The following is a 16,419-nucleotide window of genomic DNA, read 5'->3' on the forward strand; positions in this document are numbered from 1 at the left end:
CGTCCTGTGGCCTCGCGGGCTCAGGTTAGGACTTTTCTACAGGGTGTCGCTCGCCAAGCCCCTCCCTTTCAGGTCCCACGGCTCCACCGGAAAACGAATCTCGTCCTCGACGCCCTTCAGTCTTCTCCCTTCGAGCCTTTGGCAGAGATCTCTATGTCGTTTGTCTCGTTTAAGGTGGCCTTCCTAGTGGCAGTCACCTCCATCTGCCGGGTTTCCGAACTTGCGGCGCTTTCTTGCCGTTCGCCTTTCCTGGTGTTCCATCAGGACAAGGTGGTGTTGCGTCCCGTTCCCTCTTTTCTACCAAAGGTGGTCTCCTCGTTTCATATTAATGAGGAGATTGTCCTTCCTTCCTTCTGCCCTAATCCTTCTCACCCTGGGGAGAAATCCCTCCATTGCCTTGATGTAGTTCGGGCTCTCTGCCTGTACCTTCGCCTCACGGAACCCTTCCGTCGTTCGGACTCTCTTTTCGTGGTCCCGGCGGGTCCTCGTAAGGTTTTGCCTGCCTCCAAGGCCACCATCTCTCGCTGGGTTCGGTCGGCTGTCAAGGAGGCCTATGTCGCGAATGCCCGTGCTCCCCCTTCCAGGTTGACCGCTCATTCGACTAGGGCAGTTGGGGCTTCCTGGGCGGTGCGTCATCAGGCATCTGCTTCCCAGGTCTGCCGGGCCGCCACCTGGGCGTCGGTTCACACTTTCTCTAAGTTTTACCATATTCATTCCCTGGCTTCTGCTGACGCCAGCCTGGGGCGCAAGGTTCTACAAGCAGCTGTGCTTTAGATTGGCGACATGGCGTTCTTCTTCCCTCCCTCAGGGACTGCTTTGGGACATCCCATGGTGCTGTGTCCCCCAATGCCATGCACGAGAAAAATTGATTTTTTGTACTCACCGTAAAATACTTTTCTCGTAGTAGGCATTGGGGGACACAGATCCCACCCCTTTTGAGTTTCTTCTTGTTTGTGGTCCCGGCGTTTTGTGGTAGTCGGGTTTCCCCAGTTGAAGACTTTTTGGCGTTCAGTTTTCTTTTTGGTTCAGGTGTGACGTTCCTACTGCTTTTGTACCGACTGGTTTCTCTCTGCTCTGGCAGAGGGGTATAGCCCACCTGGGTGGAGCCAACACTTTTTTGTTTCTAGTGGCAGCCTCCTAGTGGCAGCTGGGCATATACCCATGGTGCTGTGTCCCCCAATGCCTACTACGAGAAAAGGATTTTACGGTGAGTACAAAAAATAAATTTTTCTTCCTTTGCTGGCTGGATTAATCACAATTTACACTGCTTGTTTTCATGGTTACGACCATACCCTGCAATCCATCAGTGTGGCTGTGCTTGCATACTATAAAAAAATAAATAAATAAAATAAAAAGCACTAGCCTATGTGAGCTCCCGATCACCATAGAGACCAACATTTTTTCCTATATTGTGCAAGCACGAGCACCACTGATGGATTGCAGGGTGGTCGTAACCATGGAAACAAGCAATGTATAACTTGATGGAAAAATTATTCCAGCTAACAAAGGAGGCAATATGGGTAATAACAATACATTAGTAAGTGCCTTGTATTAACTTCCTCTACATGATAAATGCCACTTGCTTAAGTGACACAACCCCTTTAAGTCAAGACATTTGTTTCTTTGACTACTTTGTCACCATAAAGTTAAAGCTGCAAATTATGGTGTCAGCCTTTTGGGATACAAATTGTTTGCTGTCTAACGATTGTGTGACAGCATTGTTCTGTCTGACTTGCAACCAGTAGGAGGCAGGCAACTTCAAGAACTTGAATGGGAATTGTCTCATACGCTGTGGATAGGAATTAGCTTAATGGTTCCACAAGCAAAAACACACCTCACCCTGTGTTAGAAACATGCACATTTTTCTATTTAATTGATGGAAACTGTTCTAGCCTTACACAATGTAATTCTATTCTCACTGGCAGTGTATTAAATGGATTCACTGTTCACCAGACTCTTTATAAATTGCTGCTGATACTAGAATAATATGACTTGTCTATTTTTAGGGAATCTTCTGAAAAGTGAGCTATGTGAAGCAAATTTAAAAATGTTTGAAGCAATCCACAGTTTACAGGTAATAAAGAAAATGAAATGCCCTTATATTTACCAGGCACAGCTTCATACTTTTTGTAATAACTGTGCCTGATATTGCAGTTTAGTCCCATAAAACTGCACTATAAAATGCAATGCTATCTGAAAGCCCCATGCTGTAGCGCAGGAGAAGCTGAGCAGACAAACCTCTTTTTTTTTTGTGGCAAAAGAATCAGTAAAACCTGAAATGTATATATTTATATCTATGCTTTTTTCACCTCCTGTGAATATTTATCGGTACATAGGAGAGGGGTAACAGTAATTGGCACAGAAAGTAGAAAAAAGCAAAGAGATAAATTACAGGTTTTACTGAATCTTTTCCCACAAAAAAATATCTCAATCTGTTCAGCTTCTCCTGCAACAATAACATGGTGCTTTCAGGCTGCATTGCATTGCATTTTGTGGTGACAGGTCCACTTTAAGAACATTCCATCAATATCATCTTAGAAACTCTTTCTAAAAACTGATGTCACATAAGAGGGCATTGACACCTAAAGATTCAATTTTCATACTGTCACTTGCATAAAATGCCCTTGTGACACAGGAGGACAGTTCCTCTTATGATAAATTTGCATCCCCCAAAGCTGTGCAAACTATTCTATTTGCAGTCTCTAAACATTTTTATTTTTTTTTTTTTGTAGGAAGATTTTGATATATTCCTTTCACTTGAGGAATATGAAAACCGATCTTTGGTGTCTCGGCTCAGAGAAGAGCACATTATAGCTTATGAAACTACAAGATCCAAGTCGAAATTAGAAAAGGCATCAGAACAAAATGCAGGTCTTGATAAGCAGTCGAAAGTGCCTTCAACAGAGTCCAGACTTTATCGACTTGCTTTACTCTTGCAAGTCACAGAGCAGGAGCTTGGAGCAGAATTGGCCTTAAGGGCATTAGCTGCTGGAAAAGTTGAAAAAACACTTGAGATATGCAGGTATGATTTGGCACTGTACCTTTTTCATAGTTATTCTTTTGCAAGCCATGTAGCTTGTTTGCATTTTACATATTGATTGCTTCCTTGTATTGCTTTCTAAAGAAAATCTGACACCATAAAAAATTGGTGTGAACTATTATGTCTGGATAGCTTAAAGAATAACTAAACTTTATATATATATTTTTTTCATTCAGATAGACTGTGTAAGTGCATAGTTATAACTTACTAATATACTTCACTCACCGGTTCCATTCTTACAGTCCCACTGCCAAATGAATTTCGCCTCAGTCTCCAAGGACTTTGTAGACAATTTTTAAACTAGTGTGGGCGGCTTTAGCAAGGAGCACTCGTCCCCGCTACAGTTACATGTTCACAGTACCATGCGGTCTGTTGAGGAAGAGTTGAGACGTGTATGTATATATATATATATATATATATATATATATATACACATGCATGTATAATATATACATGCATTAGCAGCCACATTATAGAATGATGTGCGAAGATGTGCCCCAGGGACTCATTGTGGCCCCTGTGGGGAATATGTGCCCCCTAATAGGTATATATATCCCCTATGTGTCCATATATATATATATATATATATATATATATATATATATATATATATCCCAAAATCATGGCTATATGGTGTATACATGTGTATGTGCCCCAAGCATCCATATACATGTATATTATATATAATGTCCCCTGGTTCACCTGAAGCCTTATGTATCAGTGTGAATGTGCCCCAAGCATTCACACTGATGCCATCTGGCTAATTGCATCAGAATGACCGGACAAAAGTCCGGTCATCCTGTATGCTCCAAAGAGCTCAGATTCAATAGAATCTGAGTCCTTCGTAGTAATTATCTTATTAGCTCTGCTGGAGATGTTCATGCATAATAGGAAGAGGGGAAAAACCTCCCCTCCTTCTGTTATACGCATTCTGGCAGCGCGATTACTATCGCGCTGTCCGGAATGCAAAGTGCTGCAGGCGGGAGATCAAAGGCTTCTCCCGCCTGTCAGCAAGTGGCGCGGCCCCGATGTGCTCGTGCAGGGCCTCGCGGGCTGGCGCGGTGACGTCATATCACCGCGCCGGCCCACGTGCCTTTGCCCGGGGCGCGCGCGCACACACTACAGAGCACATGCGCGTGTGCCACAGCGCGGGCGGCCCGGGAGTGCGGGCTGCGGGATATAAATATCCCGCAGCCCTGCACTCAGGGCAGAAGAGCCGAGCCGCCCCCCTCTATAGAAGACCCCTGGAAAGGAGCATAAGACGAGCCGTTAATTCCCTGGATGGGTTGAGTATCCACTACCCCACCAACGATTAACCCCTACTACCTCCCCATATTACCCTATCCCACCTACGATTCATTAACCCTCCCTATACCCTATGCCACCAACGATTTAACCCTCCCTATACCATACCCCAAACCCACCAACATTCCCCTATACCCCTACAATCATCCCACCATCCCTCCCTGCTACACCCTTATCTATTAACCCCTACAATCCATCCCACCATCACTCCCTGCTACACTCCTATCCCTGCCGCTATTATCCCACCAACCATACCCCTATCCCACCGACGTATCCCTACCACCCCTATACCCTACCCTAACCCTGTAGGAGTATCACTGCTCCCTATTCTGTACCCCAGTACCCTGTGTCTGTGGCCTGCATCTGCCCTTGCAGCGCCACCGTTAACCCTTAATTTCCCTGTAGGGATAGTTTTTAGTCCAGGTGGGGTGGGCTGCTAATGTGTGTGTGTGTGTGTGTACAGTTTGTTTGTGGGTGGAACTTGGGATTGAATGGTGTATTTAGTGCTGTATTTATGGTGCTGTATTGTGTACTGTAGGTTTGTACCTACTGTGTAATGTGTGGTTACTAGCGGTAGTTAGTTCAGTAAGGCGCATGCAGCTAGTTTAGTGATTAGCGTAAAGCAAAGGAATAGTATTATTCTTTAATAAAGGTATAAATAGGCAGAGTCATCGGTAGACGGTGCCTCCTATTTATGAATATTAATTATTGATATTTGCATAAATATTGGTCATTAATATTCCCCCTTTACACAGTCACATGGTATACCTAGGCTGTTTCAACTGCATCTATACCATTTGACTGCGTTGTACTGGGAACATGTGACTGTATTGGGGACGAGCGCTCCAGGCTAGAGCCGCCCACACTAGTTTAAAAATCGTCTACATAGTTCTTTGAGACGGAGACTAAATTCATTTGGCAACATGCAGTGGATGACAAGTAATAAGGACTGCACCACATGATCTTTGTGCAGAATTTACGCATGGAAAATAATGGAACCAGTGAATGAAGTATATTAGTAAGTTATAACTATGCACTTACACAGTCTATATGAGTGGGGGAAAAATTACTCTTTAAGAGGCAGATATTCCTTAAATGTAATAATTTCTGAACTTTGTCAATCCCAGTCAGTCAGGCAGCTAACAGTCCATACTCTGTGTTTTAATGCATCCCCAGGACTCATAAGCTCAGAACATTGTTACATTCACTGTCCCTTTTTCTCTATGGGACTGCGAGACAGCTGAATATTATAGCAGCATGACCTCCCGCTAAATATATTCAGGGGAAAAGATCCTCTGTTCTGGTGATTTCGGGGGTTCCAGCAGTCGCGCCCCCCCTTCTGTCAGATGATTAGGCAATACTTGTAAACTTTGATAAATATATTCAGAATAGAAATTTGTTATGCATTTGAAATCACTATAGATTTTTTTTCATCTTAGCCGATGTCCATTTAATCTAAATGACTGTAGGTTACAAACCCATTGCCAAAATATTGGACTCATTGACTCTGTGTGTATTAACAGTCATTTTTATTTTTAGTCATTTATATGAACATCACTGGAATGCTCAGACTGCAGAATTACTCTTTCTGGTTTCCCAAAAACTTTGCCAAATGTTGGAAGCAAATACTCCGATGGTAATTCCACCAGGAATGAATCTCCCAGCTGTCACTTACCATCTGGCCTGTAAAGCATCTGCGATATGTAGTCCAGGTAAGGTCTAGCACTCAATCTAAATAAAACTCATAAACCAAGGCCTGTTTTACACTGCCTTTGAGTTGCGTCAGAAAACAGCCTGCCGGAGCTCTCTGGATATTTGCCTGATATCGTCCAGATTTCTGTCAGACTCTATTACAGGGAGTGCAGAATTATTAGGCAAATGAGTATTTTGACCACATCATCCTCTTTATGCATGTTGTCTTACTCCAAGCTGTATAGGCTCGAAAGCCTACTACCAATTAAGCATATTAGGTGATGTGCATCTCTGTAATGAGAAGGGGTGTGGTCTAATGACATCAACACCCTATATTAGGTGTGCATAATTATTAGGAAACTTCCTTTCCTTTGGCAAAATGGGTCAAAAGAAGGATTTGACGGGCTCAGTAAAGTCAAAAATAGTGAGATATCTTGCAGAGGGATGCAGCACTCTTAAAATTGAAAAGCTTCTGAAGCGTGATCATCGAACAATCAAGCGTTTCATTCAAAATAGTCAACAGGGTCGCAAGAAGCGTGTGGAAAAACCAAGGCGCAAAATAACTGCCCATGAACTGAGAAAAGTCAAGCGTGCAGCTGCCAAGATGCCACTTGCCACCAGTTTGGCCATATTTCAGAGCTGCAACATCACTGGAGTGCCCAAAAGCACAAGGTGTGCAATACTCAGAGACATGGCCAAGGTAAGAAAGGCTGAAAGACGACCACCACTGAACAAGACACACAAGCTGAAACGTCAAGACTGGGCCAAGAAATATCTCAAGACTGATTTATCTAAGGTTTTATGGACTGATGAAATGAGAGTGAGTCTTGATGGGCCAGATGGATGGGCCCGTGGCTGGATTGGTAAAGGGCAGAGAGCTCCAGTCCGACTCAGACGCCAGCAAGGTGGAGGTGGAGTACTGGTTTGGGCTGGTATCCTCAAAGATGAGCTTGTGGGGCCTTTTCGGGTTGAGGATGGAGTCAAGCTCAACTCCCAGTCCTACTGCCAGTTTCTGGAAGACACCTTCTTCAAGCAGTGGTACAGGTAGAAGTCTGCATCCTTCAAGAAAAACATGATTTTCATGCAGGACAATGCTCCATCACACGCGTCCAAGTACTCCACAGCGTGGCTGGCAGGAAAGGGTATAAAAGCAGAAAATCTAATGACATGGCCTCCTTGTTCACCTGATCTGAACCCCATTGAGAACCTGTGGTCCATCATCAAATGTGAGATTTACAAGGAGGGAAAACAGTACACCTCTCTGAACAGTGTCTGGGAGTCTGTGGTTGCTGCTGCACGCAATGTTGATGGTGAACAGATCAAAACACTGACAGAATCCATGGATGGCAGGCTTTTGAGTGTCCTTGCAAAGAAAGGTGGCTATATTGGTCACTGATTTTTGTTTTTGTTTTGTTTTTGAATGTCAGAAATGTATATTTGTGAATGTTGAGATGTTATATTGGTTTCACTGGTAAAAATAAATAATTGAAATGGGTATATATTTGTTTTTTGTTAAGTTGCCTAATAATTATGCACAGTAATAGTCACCTGCACACACAGATATCCCCCTAAAATAGCTAAAACTAAAAACAAACTAAAAACTACTTCCAAAAATATTCAGCTTTGATATTAATGAGTTTTTTGGGTTCATTGAGAACATGGTTGTTGTTCAATAATAAAATTAATCCTCAAAAATACAACTTGCCTAATAATTCTGCACTCCCTGTATAGTCATCGTGCAATTTCAGATCCTTAAAAAAAAAAATATGCACTTAAATTAAAATCAAATTTGCTCTAGGAGTAAAATGTTTTGGGTTGTTTCTCATCCGAGATTATCAGTGTTTCTATAATGTCGCCACTTAAAGGGGTTGTCTGGTCTTACTCTGCCAGGCTCATAGGTTGTGGTGAAACGCAACTGTACTGGTTGGATGGGTTCCAGGGGCATCCATCCAACACCAATTGATTATTGTGCATGGGTCCTATTCTAGTTAATGGGGCATAGTAACATAGTTTGTAAGGCTGATAAAAAAAAATTAAAAATCCATTTGTGCATCCAGTTCAGCCTGTTATCCTGCAAAGTTGATCCAGAGGAAGGCAAAAAGCCTTATGAGGTAGAAGTCAATTTTCCTCATTTTAGGGGAAAATACTCCTTCCCGACTTCATTCATGCAATCAGAATAACTCCCTGGATCAGCAACCCATCTGTAGTAACTGTAACCTGTAATATTACACCCTAGAAATCTCTTATAAAATCTTCAAATAGTCTACCAACGACAGATGTTAAACTTGCCAGCCGATAGTTTCCTCTTTTTTATTTATTTTTTACTCCTTTTTGTATATTGGCACCACATTTGCAAAGCACCAATCCTAATTTTATAAAATAATTTGATTTTGTAAAATGAGTTATCAGCCATCACAATAGTAAATTACTGAAGGTTTCAAATATGTATGAATAAATACTACCTACTGTTCTTTTCTCGCTTATATCATTGGGTGACACAGACCATGGGTATAGCTGCTTGCTGCCACTAGGAGGCGACACTAGGCTGAAAACTGTTAGCTCCTCCCCCACCAGCTCGAACCCCCTCCGGCCAGGAGAGAGCCTTCAGTTTTTAGCTTAGTGTCGTAGGAGGCAGACCTCCTGCTCTGCAGGGTGGCTGTTATTTTTATTTTATTTTAAAAGATTTTTATTTTTTTTCTCTTTTAGGTTGGGGGTCCAGGGCTACTAAGAGCTCTGCATCACCGGGGGGGCTGACCGGTGACGCTTATTCCACCACTCTGCCCCCACAAGAAGACAAAGTGGACCAGGAGGGCTTGACGCAGGTAAGTATGTCTGTCTGTGTACCCAAGGGGGCTGGACTCTCTATTATGGGGAGACATGGAGATTGTACCTGGGGACCTGTCTGCAGGGCACCGCCGACACGGGGGGAGTTAATGCGGAAGCGGTCTTGCCCGGCGGCTCTTTTTCTTCGGCCTCAGCGATTCGTGGGCTGCGCTTGCCGCCGCCCTCCCCCCTCTTTTTCTGGTCCTGGGAGAGATCTCCCATTCATACATTGGCTTTTGCCGGGACCCCTTCTCCTCTGGATCCCGGAGGGGCAGAGCTTCGCGCCGTCGGGCCGTTCTTCCGCTGGGCGGCTGGAGGGGGCGGAGCCTAATTTTCCCGCCGTGCTTCCCTTCCTGCCTGCTCCATCCGGAAGTACCTCGGCCGTGCGCACGTTTCCAGCCTGAGAGGACCGTCTTCTCCCCGCAGACCGCCGCATCCTGCCCCTGGGGACACGTTCCAGCAAGGGTTAAACTGCTCCACTCTGGTTGGACCAGCGCTGCTCCCCTCCTCTGTACCCTCTCTGGCTCCCCGACACAGGTCATGTCGGACCCAGCGGATCCCGCGCCCCAGGTCCTCTGTAGGGCTACCCATTATGCCTGCACTTCATGCAATGTGAAGTTTCCTAGGGGTCAGGCCAACCCCCTCTGTGCTTCATGCCAGGCCACCCAGAGCGTGCCGCCTCAGTCGCAGTTCACTGACGTGCACCCTTCTGCTGGAAGTATGGAACCGGAATGGGCCAAATCCCTATCCCGGGCGGTGACTAACTAATCTAAGATTTTCCAATCCACCCTTTCCTTAATGGGTCGCTTGGTGGAGACGTCGTCACCTGCGCAACCTGCTCTCTCCCAGGGCGCCCCATCCAGGAGCAGAAACCCCAGCAAGCGTCCCAGGCATGAACGCCTCTCCTCCTCGGATGCATCGCTTTCTCCTCCTTCGCCCGGTTCGCTGTCCAGGGCGTCCTCGTTGTTCGGGGTACCTTCGTCCGGGGTAGAACTCGCCGAGTCGGATTTGGATCTGGATCCGGACCGCTCGTCCCAGATGGCCGCCTTAGTGGACAGTCTGGTCTCGGAAATCAGGGACGCCTTTCAACTTCAAGAGGAAGGGCCCCCTCTTCCAGTCACCAGGGAGTTTCTTTCCTGCGTAACAAGCAGGCTCCCAAGTCGTTCCCGATACATGACGACTTTTCCATTCTCACCGCTAAAGCGTGGGAACAGCCAGGTTCACGTTTCCTGATCCTCAAGCGGCTGGATCTTCTTTATCTGTTCCCCCCGGATTAGGTGGGTAAGTGGTCTTCCCCCTCCAAAGGTGGACCCGCCGGTGGCTCGCCTGGCCAAGAATACCACTATTCCGGTTGCGGACGGCTCCTCTCTGCAGGACCCGGTGGACCGGCGGGTCGAATCGCTGGTGAAGTCGGTTTTTTCTGCCACCGGTTCGGCACTCCGTCCCATTTTCGCTTCAGCATGGGTGGCTAAGGCGGTTTCTGAATGGGCCCTGCGCTTACATCAGGATTTAGACTCTGACCTTTCCCGCACAGAACTCCAGGCTCTGGCGGCCCAGATATCCCAGGCGGGGAAGTACCTTTGCGAGGCGGCTCTGGACGCGGGCTCTATGGTCGCGCGGTCCTTTGCCGTCTCCATTCGGCGGGAACTCTAGTTAAAGGCCTGGCAAGCCGATTCCTCTTCCAAGCGTTCCCTTCTCTCCCTTCCTTTCGCTGGTTCTCGTCTTTTTGGGCCCAAACTTGAAATCATTTGAGGCCACAGGTGGCAAAAGCACCCACCTTTCGCAGCCCAAACCCAAGCGTTCTTCCCGACCGCGTTTTTCCGCGCCTCGCCAGTCCTTTCGCCGCTTCACGGGCACCCGCCCGGCGGCTCCCTCGACCGCAAGGCAGCGCACCCAGGAGCAACGGCAGAAGCCTTCATTCAAGCCACAGCCCGCCTGGCGTTCCCGAGCGCAGCCTCTGGCAAGCAATCCCCAGCATGAAGGTGCACCCCCACCTTCCTGGGTGGGGGGTCGGCTCCTACATTTTCAGGAGGTTTGGCAGGCCCACATCTCAGACGCCTGGGCGCTCGAGGTAGTCACTTCAGGCTACAAGTTGGAGTTCAAATCCATCCCTCCAAACCGTTTTTTTCTGTCCCCCCCCAGGGAGCCGTCTCGTGCGGGAGCCTTCTTTCAGGCAGTTCAAGATCTGCTGGTCAGGGGAGTGATCTCCCCCGTTCCGGCGAGGGAGCGGTTTTCTGTTTTTTACTCCAACCTCTTCATTGTGCCCACAGTCCGCCCGGTGTTGGACCTCAAGATGGTAAACCGTTACCTTTGAGTGTGCTGTTTTCGTATGGAGTCTCTTCGCTCCGTGATAGATTCCTTGGCGCAAGGAGAATGGCTGACTTCCGTGGATATCAAGGACGCCTACCTGCACGTCCCCATCGCGATCGCCAACCAGCGTTTTTTGCGCTTTGCGGTCCACTCGGACCACTACCAGTTCATCGCCCTGCCGTTTGGTCACCTTGATTCCGTACCTGGACGACATTCTCATCAAAGCGTCGTCGTTCCGGCAGTGCGAAGAGAGTCTGCAGATCACCTTGGAGACACTCACCCGCTTTGGGTGGATAGTGAACCTTCGGAATTCCTCCCTGGTACCGTCCACTCGGATTCGGTTCCTCGGTATGATTCTGGACTCCGGGGCAGCTCGGGTGCGTCTTCCAGCGGACAAGGTGAAGGACCTTCGCAGCGCGGTGCTCTGGTTGCTTCGGCAGCGCACAGTCTCCATCCGGACTTGTATGCGGGTGTTGGGCCTTATGGTGGCCTCATTCGAGGCGGTGCCATTCGCTCAATTTCACACCTGGTATTTTCAGCGAGTGATCCTCTCGCCCTGGGACTAGTCCCAGGAGTCCTTGGATCATCGGTTTTCCCTTCCTCAACAGGTTCAGTCGGACCTCCATTGGTGGCTCTCCCCAACTCACCTGGAGATGGGGAAGTCTTTCCTTCCGATCAGATGGACGGTCATTACGACCGACGCCAGTCTTCAGGGTCGGGGAGGAGTCTTCGGCACTCGGACTGCCCAGGGCGTATGGAGTCGGAGTCCAGACTATCCATCAATGTCTTGGAGCTTCGTGCGATTTTCCTCTCACTGCTCCATTGGTCTCCCCTCCTGTGGGGCCTTCATGTCCGAGTCCAGTCGGACAATGCCACAGCTGTAGCGTATGTCAACCATCAGGGGGGTCAAAATTATTGAACGGCACACCGCTTATGAAAATAGGGGAATATAAATCCCAAAGGAGGTGCTCAATGGAGGGGCTGTCAGGCCAATCACTTATAGAACAAAAATATCCACGGCACTCTCTGAATTATGCTCAAGAATATATGTATTTTATTTTGTTAATATTTGCCAATACCAACTTCAATCGTCACATAGAAAAATCAGGGCCAACGTTTCGGTCCACCCGGGACCTTGATCACGGCCTATAGAAATATAAGTAAATACATGGTCTAAGTATAATATTAGGTCATAATAGACAATAAATAACATAATGGTAATAATAATATGTCTCATAGAAATCAATGTAGTCTAACCATCAGGGGGGGACTTGCAGCTCGACCGTCATGTCGGAGGCGGCGAGGATCCTCAGGTGGGCGGAGGCCCATGTTCTGGCCCTGTCGGCGGTCCACATTCCCGGCTTTGTCAAGTATTCTACGCTGTCATCGCTGGGGACGGCCAGACGTGGATCTGATGGCCACCAGCTTCCGTGCTACTTCGCCCACGCAAGGGATCCCGGAGCTTGCGGAGTGGATGTGCTCATGCCGCCGTGGGATGGGTTCACGTTCCTCTGTCTTTCTGCAATTGTCCCTCCTGCCTCGGAGTCTCCGCAGGATCAAGTGGGAGGGCGTTCAGACCCTGATCGCTCCGGACTGGCCGCGCATGGTATTCAGATCTTGTCCTCCTACTAGGGGACGTTCCGTACCCGCTCCCTCTCAGACCCGATCTTCTGTCGCAAGGGCCCGTCTTCTACCCGAGTTTAGATACTCTACGTTTGATGGCGTGGCTCTTGAAACCTTCCTTTTGAAGCAGCAGGGTTTTTCCGATGCAGTGGTTCGGGCCAGTGGCGTAACTACCGGGGAAGCAGGGGAAGCAGCTGCTTCGGGGCCCGGCGCCCCGGCAGTGTGTGTGACAGTTTATTTTCAAGTTAGTTAAATATCGATTCTTTTAGTTATTTTCAAGTTAGTTAAATATCGATTCTAAGTGTACATCTATACACATGACAGCTGCCCCAACACACCCAGCACTGCTATAGCTCTATATGACAGCTGTCCCAGCACACTCAGCTCTGCTATATCTCTATATATGAGCAGCTGTCATGTGTATAGATGTACACTTAGCCAGCTATAACAGTAGAAGTCCCATATTTTTTCAGTCAGCAGCAAGGCAGCTCTTATGGTCTAGTGGTTAGATGCTTTGCCTCTGATACAGAAGGTCGTGGGTTCGAATCCCAGCAGAAACTTTTCTGAAATACAAGCACTGACTCCATATATGGACATACAGGGCGGGACACAATACACAGGAAGAGGCTGCATCGCATCGCTGACATGGAGGTAAGTAGAAGTGTTTATTATTTTTTTTAAATACCCGACTGTTACTGCGATGGGGGAAGCGAGAGGCACTTGATAATGGCACATGGGGGGAGGGGGGTTGGCACCTGATACTGGCACCTGGGGGGGAGGGGGGGTTGGCACCTGATACTCGCACGTGGGGGAGAGAGGCACCTGATACTGGCACATGGGGGGGGAGGGAGAGAGGCACTTGATACTTGCACTTTTTTTGTGGGCGGGGGAGATGGCACTATGATACTGGCACCTGGGGGGGGGGGGGAGGGGGGTTGGCACCTGATACTGGCACATGGGGGGGGGGGGGGGGGAGGCACCTGATACTGGCACATGGGGGGGAGAGGGGTTGGCACCTGATACTGGCACATGGGGGGGGGGAGAGGCACTTGATACTGGCACTTTTTTTGTGGTGGGGGAGATGGCACTATGATACTGGGACATGGGGAGGAGAGAGAGGCACTTGATACTGGCACATGGGGGGGTTTGGCACTATGATACTGGCACATGGGGGGTGGGAAGGAGAGAGGCACTTGATACCGGCACATTGGGGGGGGGGGGCACTATGATACTGGGACATGTGGGGGGGAGGAGAGAGGCACTTGATACTGGCACATGATGGGGGGGGCATCTATGGGGACACTTACTGGCACATTATTGGGGGGCACTAGGCCGGCAGCCTATCAGAGGCCGGACACTGAGGGGCATCTACTGGTGCACTTATATATGGGGCATTTTATACTGGTACATTATGGGGGGCACTAGCAGGAAGGGGGAGAGGAGCACTATGGGGGAATTTACTGGGGGCACTATATAGGTGTATTTTATACTGGGACATTATGGGGGCACTATGGGGACATTAGTTCAACTGGGGGCATTACAAGGGGGTATTTTTGCACTGTCACATTATAAGGGGAATTATTACTACTGGGGGGGGGCATTATAGTGGGCTTTATTACTCCCCCATGGTATTACCCCCTAGTAGCAGCACCAGCCTCTCCCTGCTCTGCTATCCTTCTGCCCCTTCTCCAAATCCTTATTATGAAATCTTTCTCATTAGGATAAAGCACAACATCAGCTCCGCCGAGCCCCCCAGCCAAGTGTTGAAGTGGCGTCCGAGATCCCCAAGGGTCAAGTAACTAAGTTTTCATATGAAATATGTTTATTTTATACACATATAGCATCCACTGTGCCACACAATATACAGTATACCGCTACACTGTGCCAAAGGAGTGGGGTTTACACAGGAGGAGGGAGGTGCGAAGCACGCTGGGGGGGGGGCCTTACAAATATTTGCTGTGGGGCCCAGTCACTTCTAGTTACGCCCCTGGTTCGGGCGCTCATTCGGGCCAGGAAACCTACCTCTTCCAGGATCTATTTTAGAACCTGGAAGTCCTTCCTTCGTTTCTGTGAGGAGCGGGACCTATCTCCCAGATCCTTCTCCCTGCCGGTCGTTTTGGCCTTCCTTCAGTCCGGACTGGAATTGGGCATGCCGCTCAGCTCCTTGAAGGGCCAGGTGTCGGCCCTTTCCATTTTCTTTCAGTTAGGACCTTCCTTCAGGGCGTTGCGCACTCCGCTCCTCCTTACCGTCCCCCGCTTCATCCGTGGGATCTCAACTTGCTATTGGGGGTTCTGCAAGCTTCTCCTTTCGAACCCTTGCGGGAGGCTTCCCTCCGCCTGCTGTCCTGGAAAGTGACCTTCCTTGTGGCCATCAGATCCATACGAAGGGTTTCAGAGTTAGCAACTCTGTCATGCCGTGAACCATTCCTAGTCTTTCATCAGGACAAGGTGGTCCTCCGTCCAGTCCCTTCCTTTTTACCCAAGGTAGTGTCTGCTTTTCACCTCAATGAGGACATTGTCCTGCCGTCCCTTTGCCCTGGGCCTTCCCATCCGAGAGAGGTGTCGTTACACCGTCTGGATGTGGTGTGGGCTCTGCGGATTTACCTTTCGGCCGTGGCCTTCTTTCGGCGCACGGACGCCTTGTTCGTCCTTCCGGAGGGTTCTAGGAAGGGATTGGCAGCTTCAAAGGTGACGATCTCCCGGTGGATTCGCTACACTATTTTGGAATGTTACCACGTTCAGGACAGGACGCCCCCTCCGGGGATCACGGCCCACTCTACCAGGGCACTTGGGTCTTCCTGGGCTCACTTCCACCCGGCGTCTGCGGCTCAGTTGTGTAAAGCCGCAACCTGGTCTTCCCTCCACACTTTTACAAAGTTTTACAGGGTTCACACACTCTCGCGTCTGCGGACGCCGCTCTGGGCCGCCTGGTCTTGTAGGCCGCAGTGTGATGACTGTTTACGAGGTTCTCTACCTTCTTCACTCTGTTTTGTGTTCCCTCCCCAGGGACTGCTTTAGGATGTCCTATGGTCTGTGTCCCCAATTATATAAGCGAGAAAACGAGATTTTTTGAAACTCACCTGTAAAATCTGTTTCTCGCTTTATTCATTGGGGGACACAGCACCCACCCCCGTTTGGGTCCGTTGACCATGGAGTTGGTTGTTGTGATTATATCCTTCTGCTTCTCCTACTGCTTTTGCACAAACTGAAAGCTCTCTCCTGGCCTGGAGGGGGTATAGCTGGCAGGGGAGTAGCTAACAGTTTTCAGCCTAGTGTCTCCTCCTAGTGGCAGCAAGCAGCTATACCCATGGTCTGTGTCCCCCAATGAATCAAGCAAGAAACAGATTTTACAGGTGAGTTTCACAAAATCTTGTTTTTTAATATATATGCTTTTGTGATATTTAATCAAATCTTATTTGTTATTGGTTTTGTAAAGTAATTAGAATATGATGATACATTAATGTAATTTTATTTTATTTTTTCCAGATCTCTTGCTTGATGCTTTGGAATTATGTAAATATACTCACATAGCCATGGAACTTTATAGGCAATGTGAAATTGAAGACTATGGTTTCATAACTAAAGTAAGTTTTATGTTTGGGTTTTCGTTTCATTTGTTTTTCTTA

At 48.1% G+C, this 16,419-nt stretch overlaps 1 protein-coding gene across 1 annotated transcript in view; it reads left to right on the top strand.

Annotated features, from left to right (window-relative positions):
* The window catches only part of KNTC1 (kinetochore associated 1), a 265,358-nt gene that overhangs the window by 149,545 nt on the left and 99,394 nt on the right, over positions 1–16,419 (top strand). Inside the window, exons 34-37 of the mRNA XM_040416167.1 lie at positions 2,007–2,074; positions 2,733–3,022; positions 5,885–6,057; positions 16,280–16,377. Coding sequence (XP_040272101.1) covers positions 2,007–2,074; positions 2,733–3,022; positions 5,885–6,057; positions 16,280–16,377 — 629 coding nt within the window. The remainder of the gene's footprint in view (positions 1–2,006; positions 2,075–2,732; positions 3,023–5,884; positions 6,058–16,279; positions 16,378–16,419) is intronic.

This window comes from Bufo bufo, chromosome 2 (assembly GCF_905171765.1).
Source record: "Bufo bufo chromosome 2, aBufBuf1.1, whole genome shotgun sequence".
Lineage (NCBI taxonomy): Eukaryota > Metazoa > Chordata > Amphibia > Anura > Bufonidae > Bufo > Bufo bufo.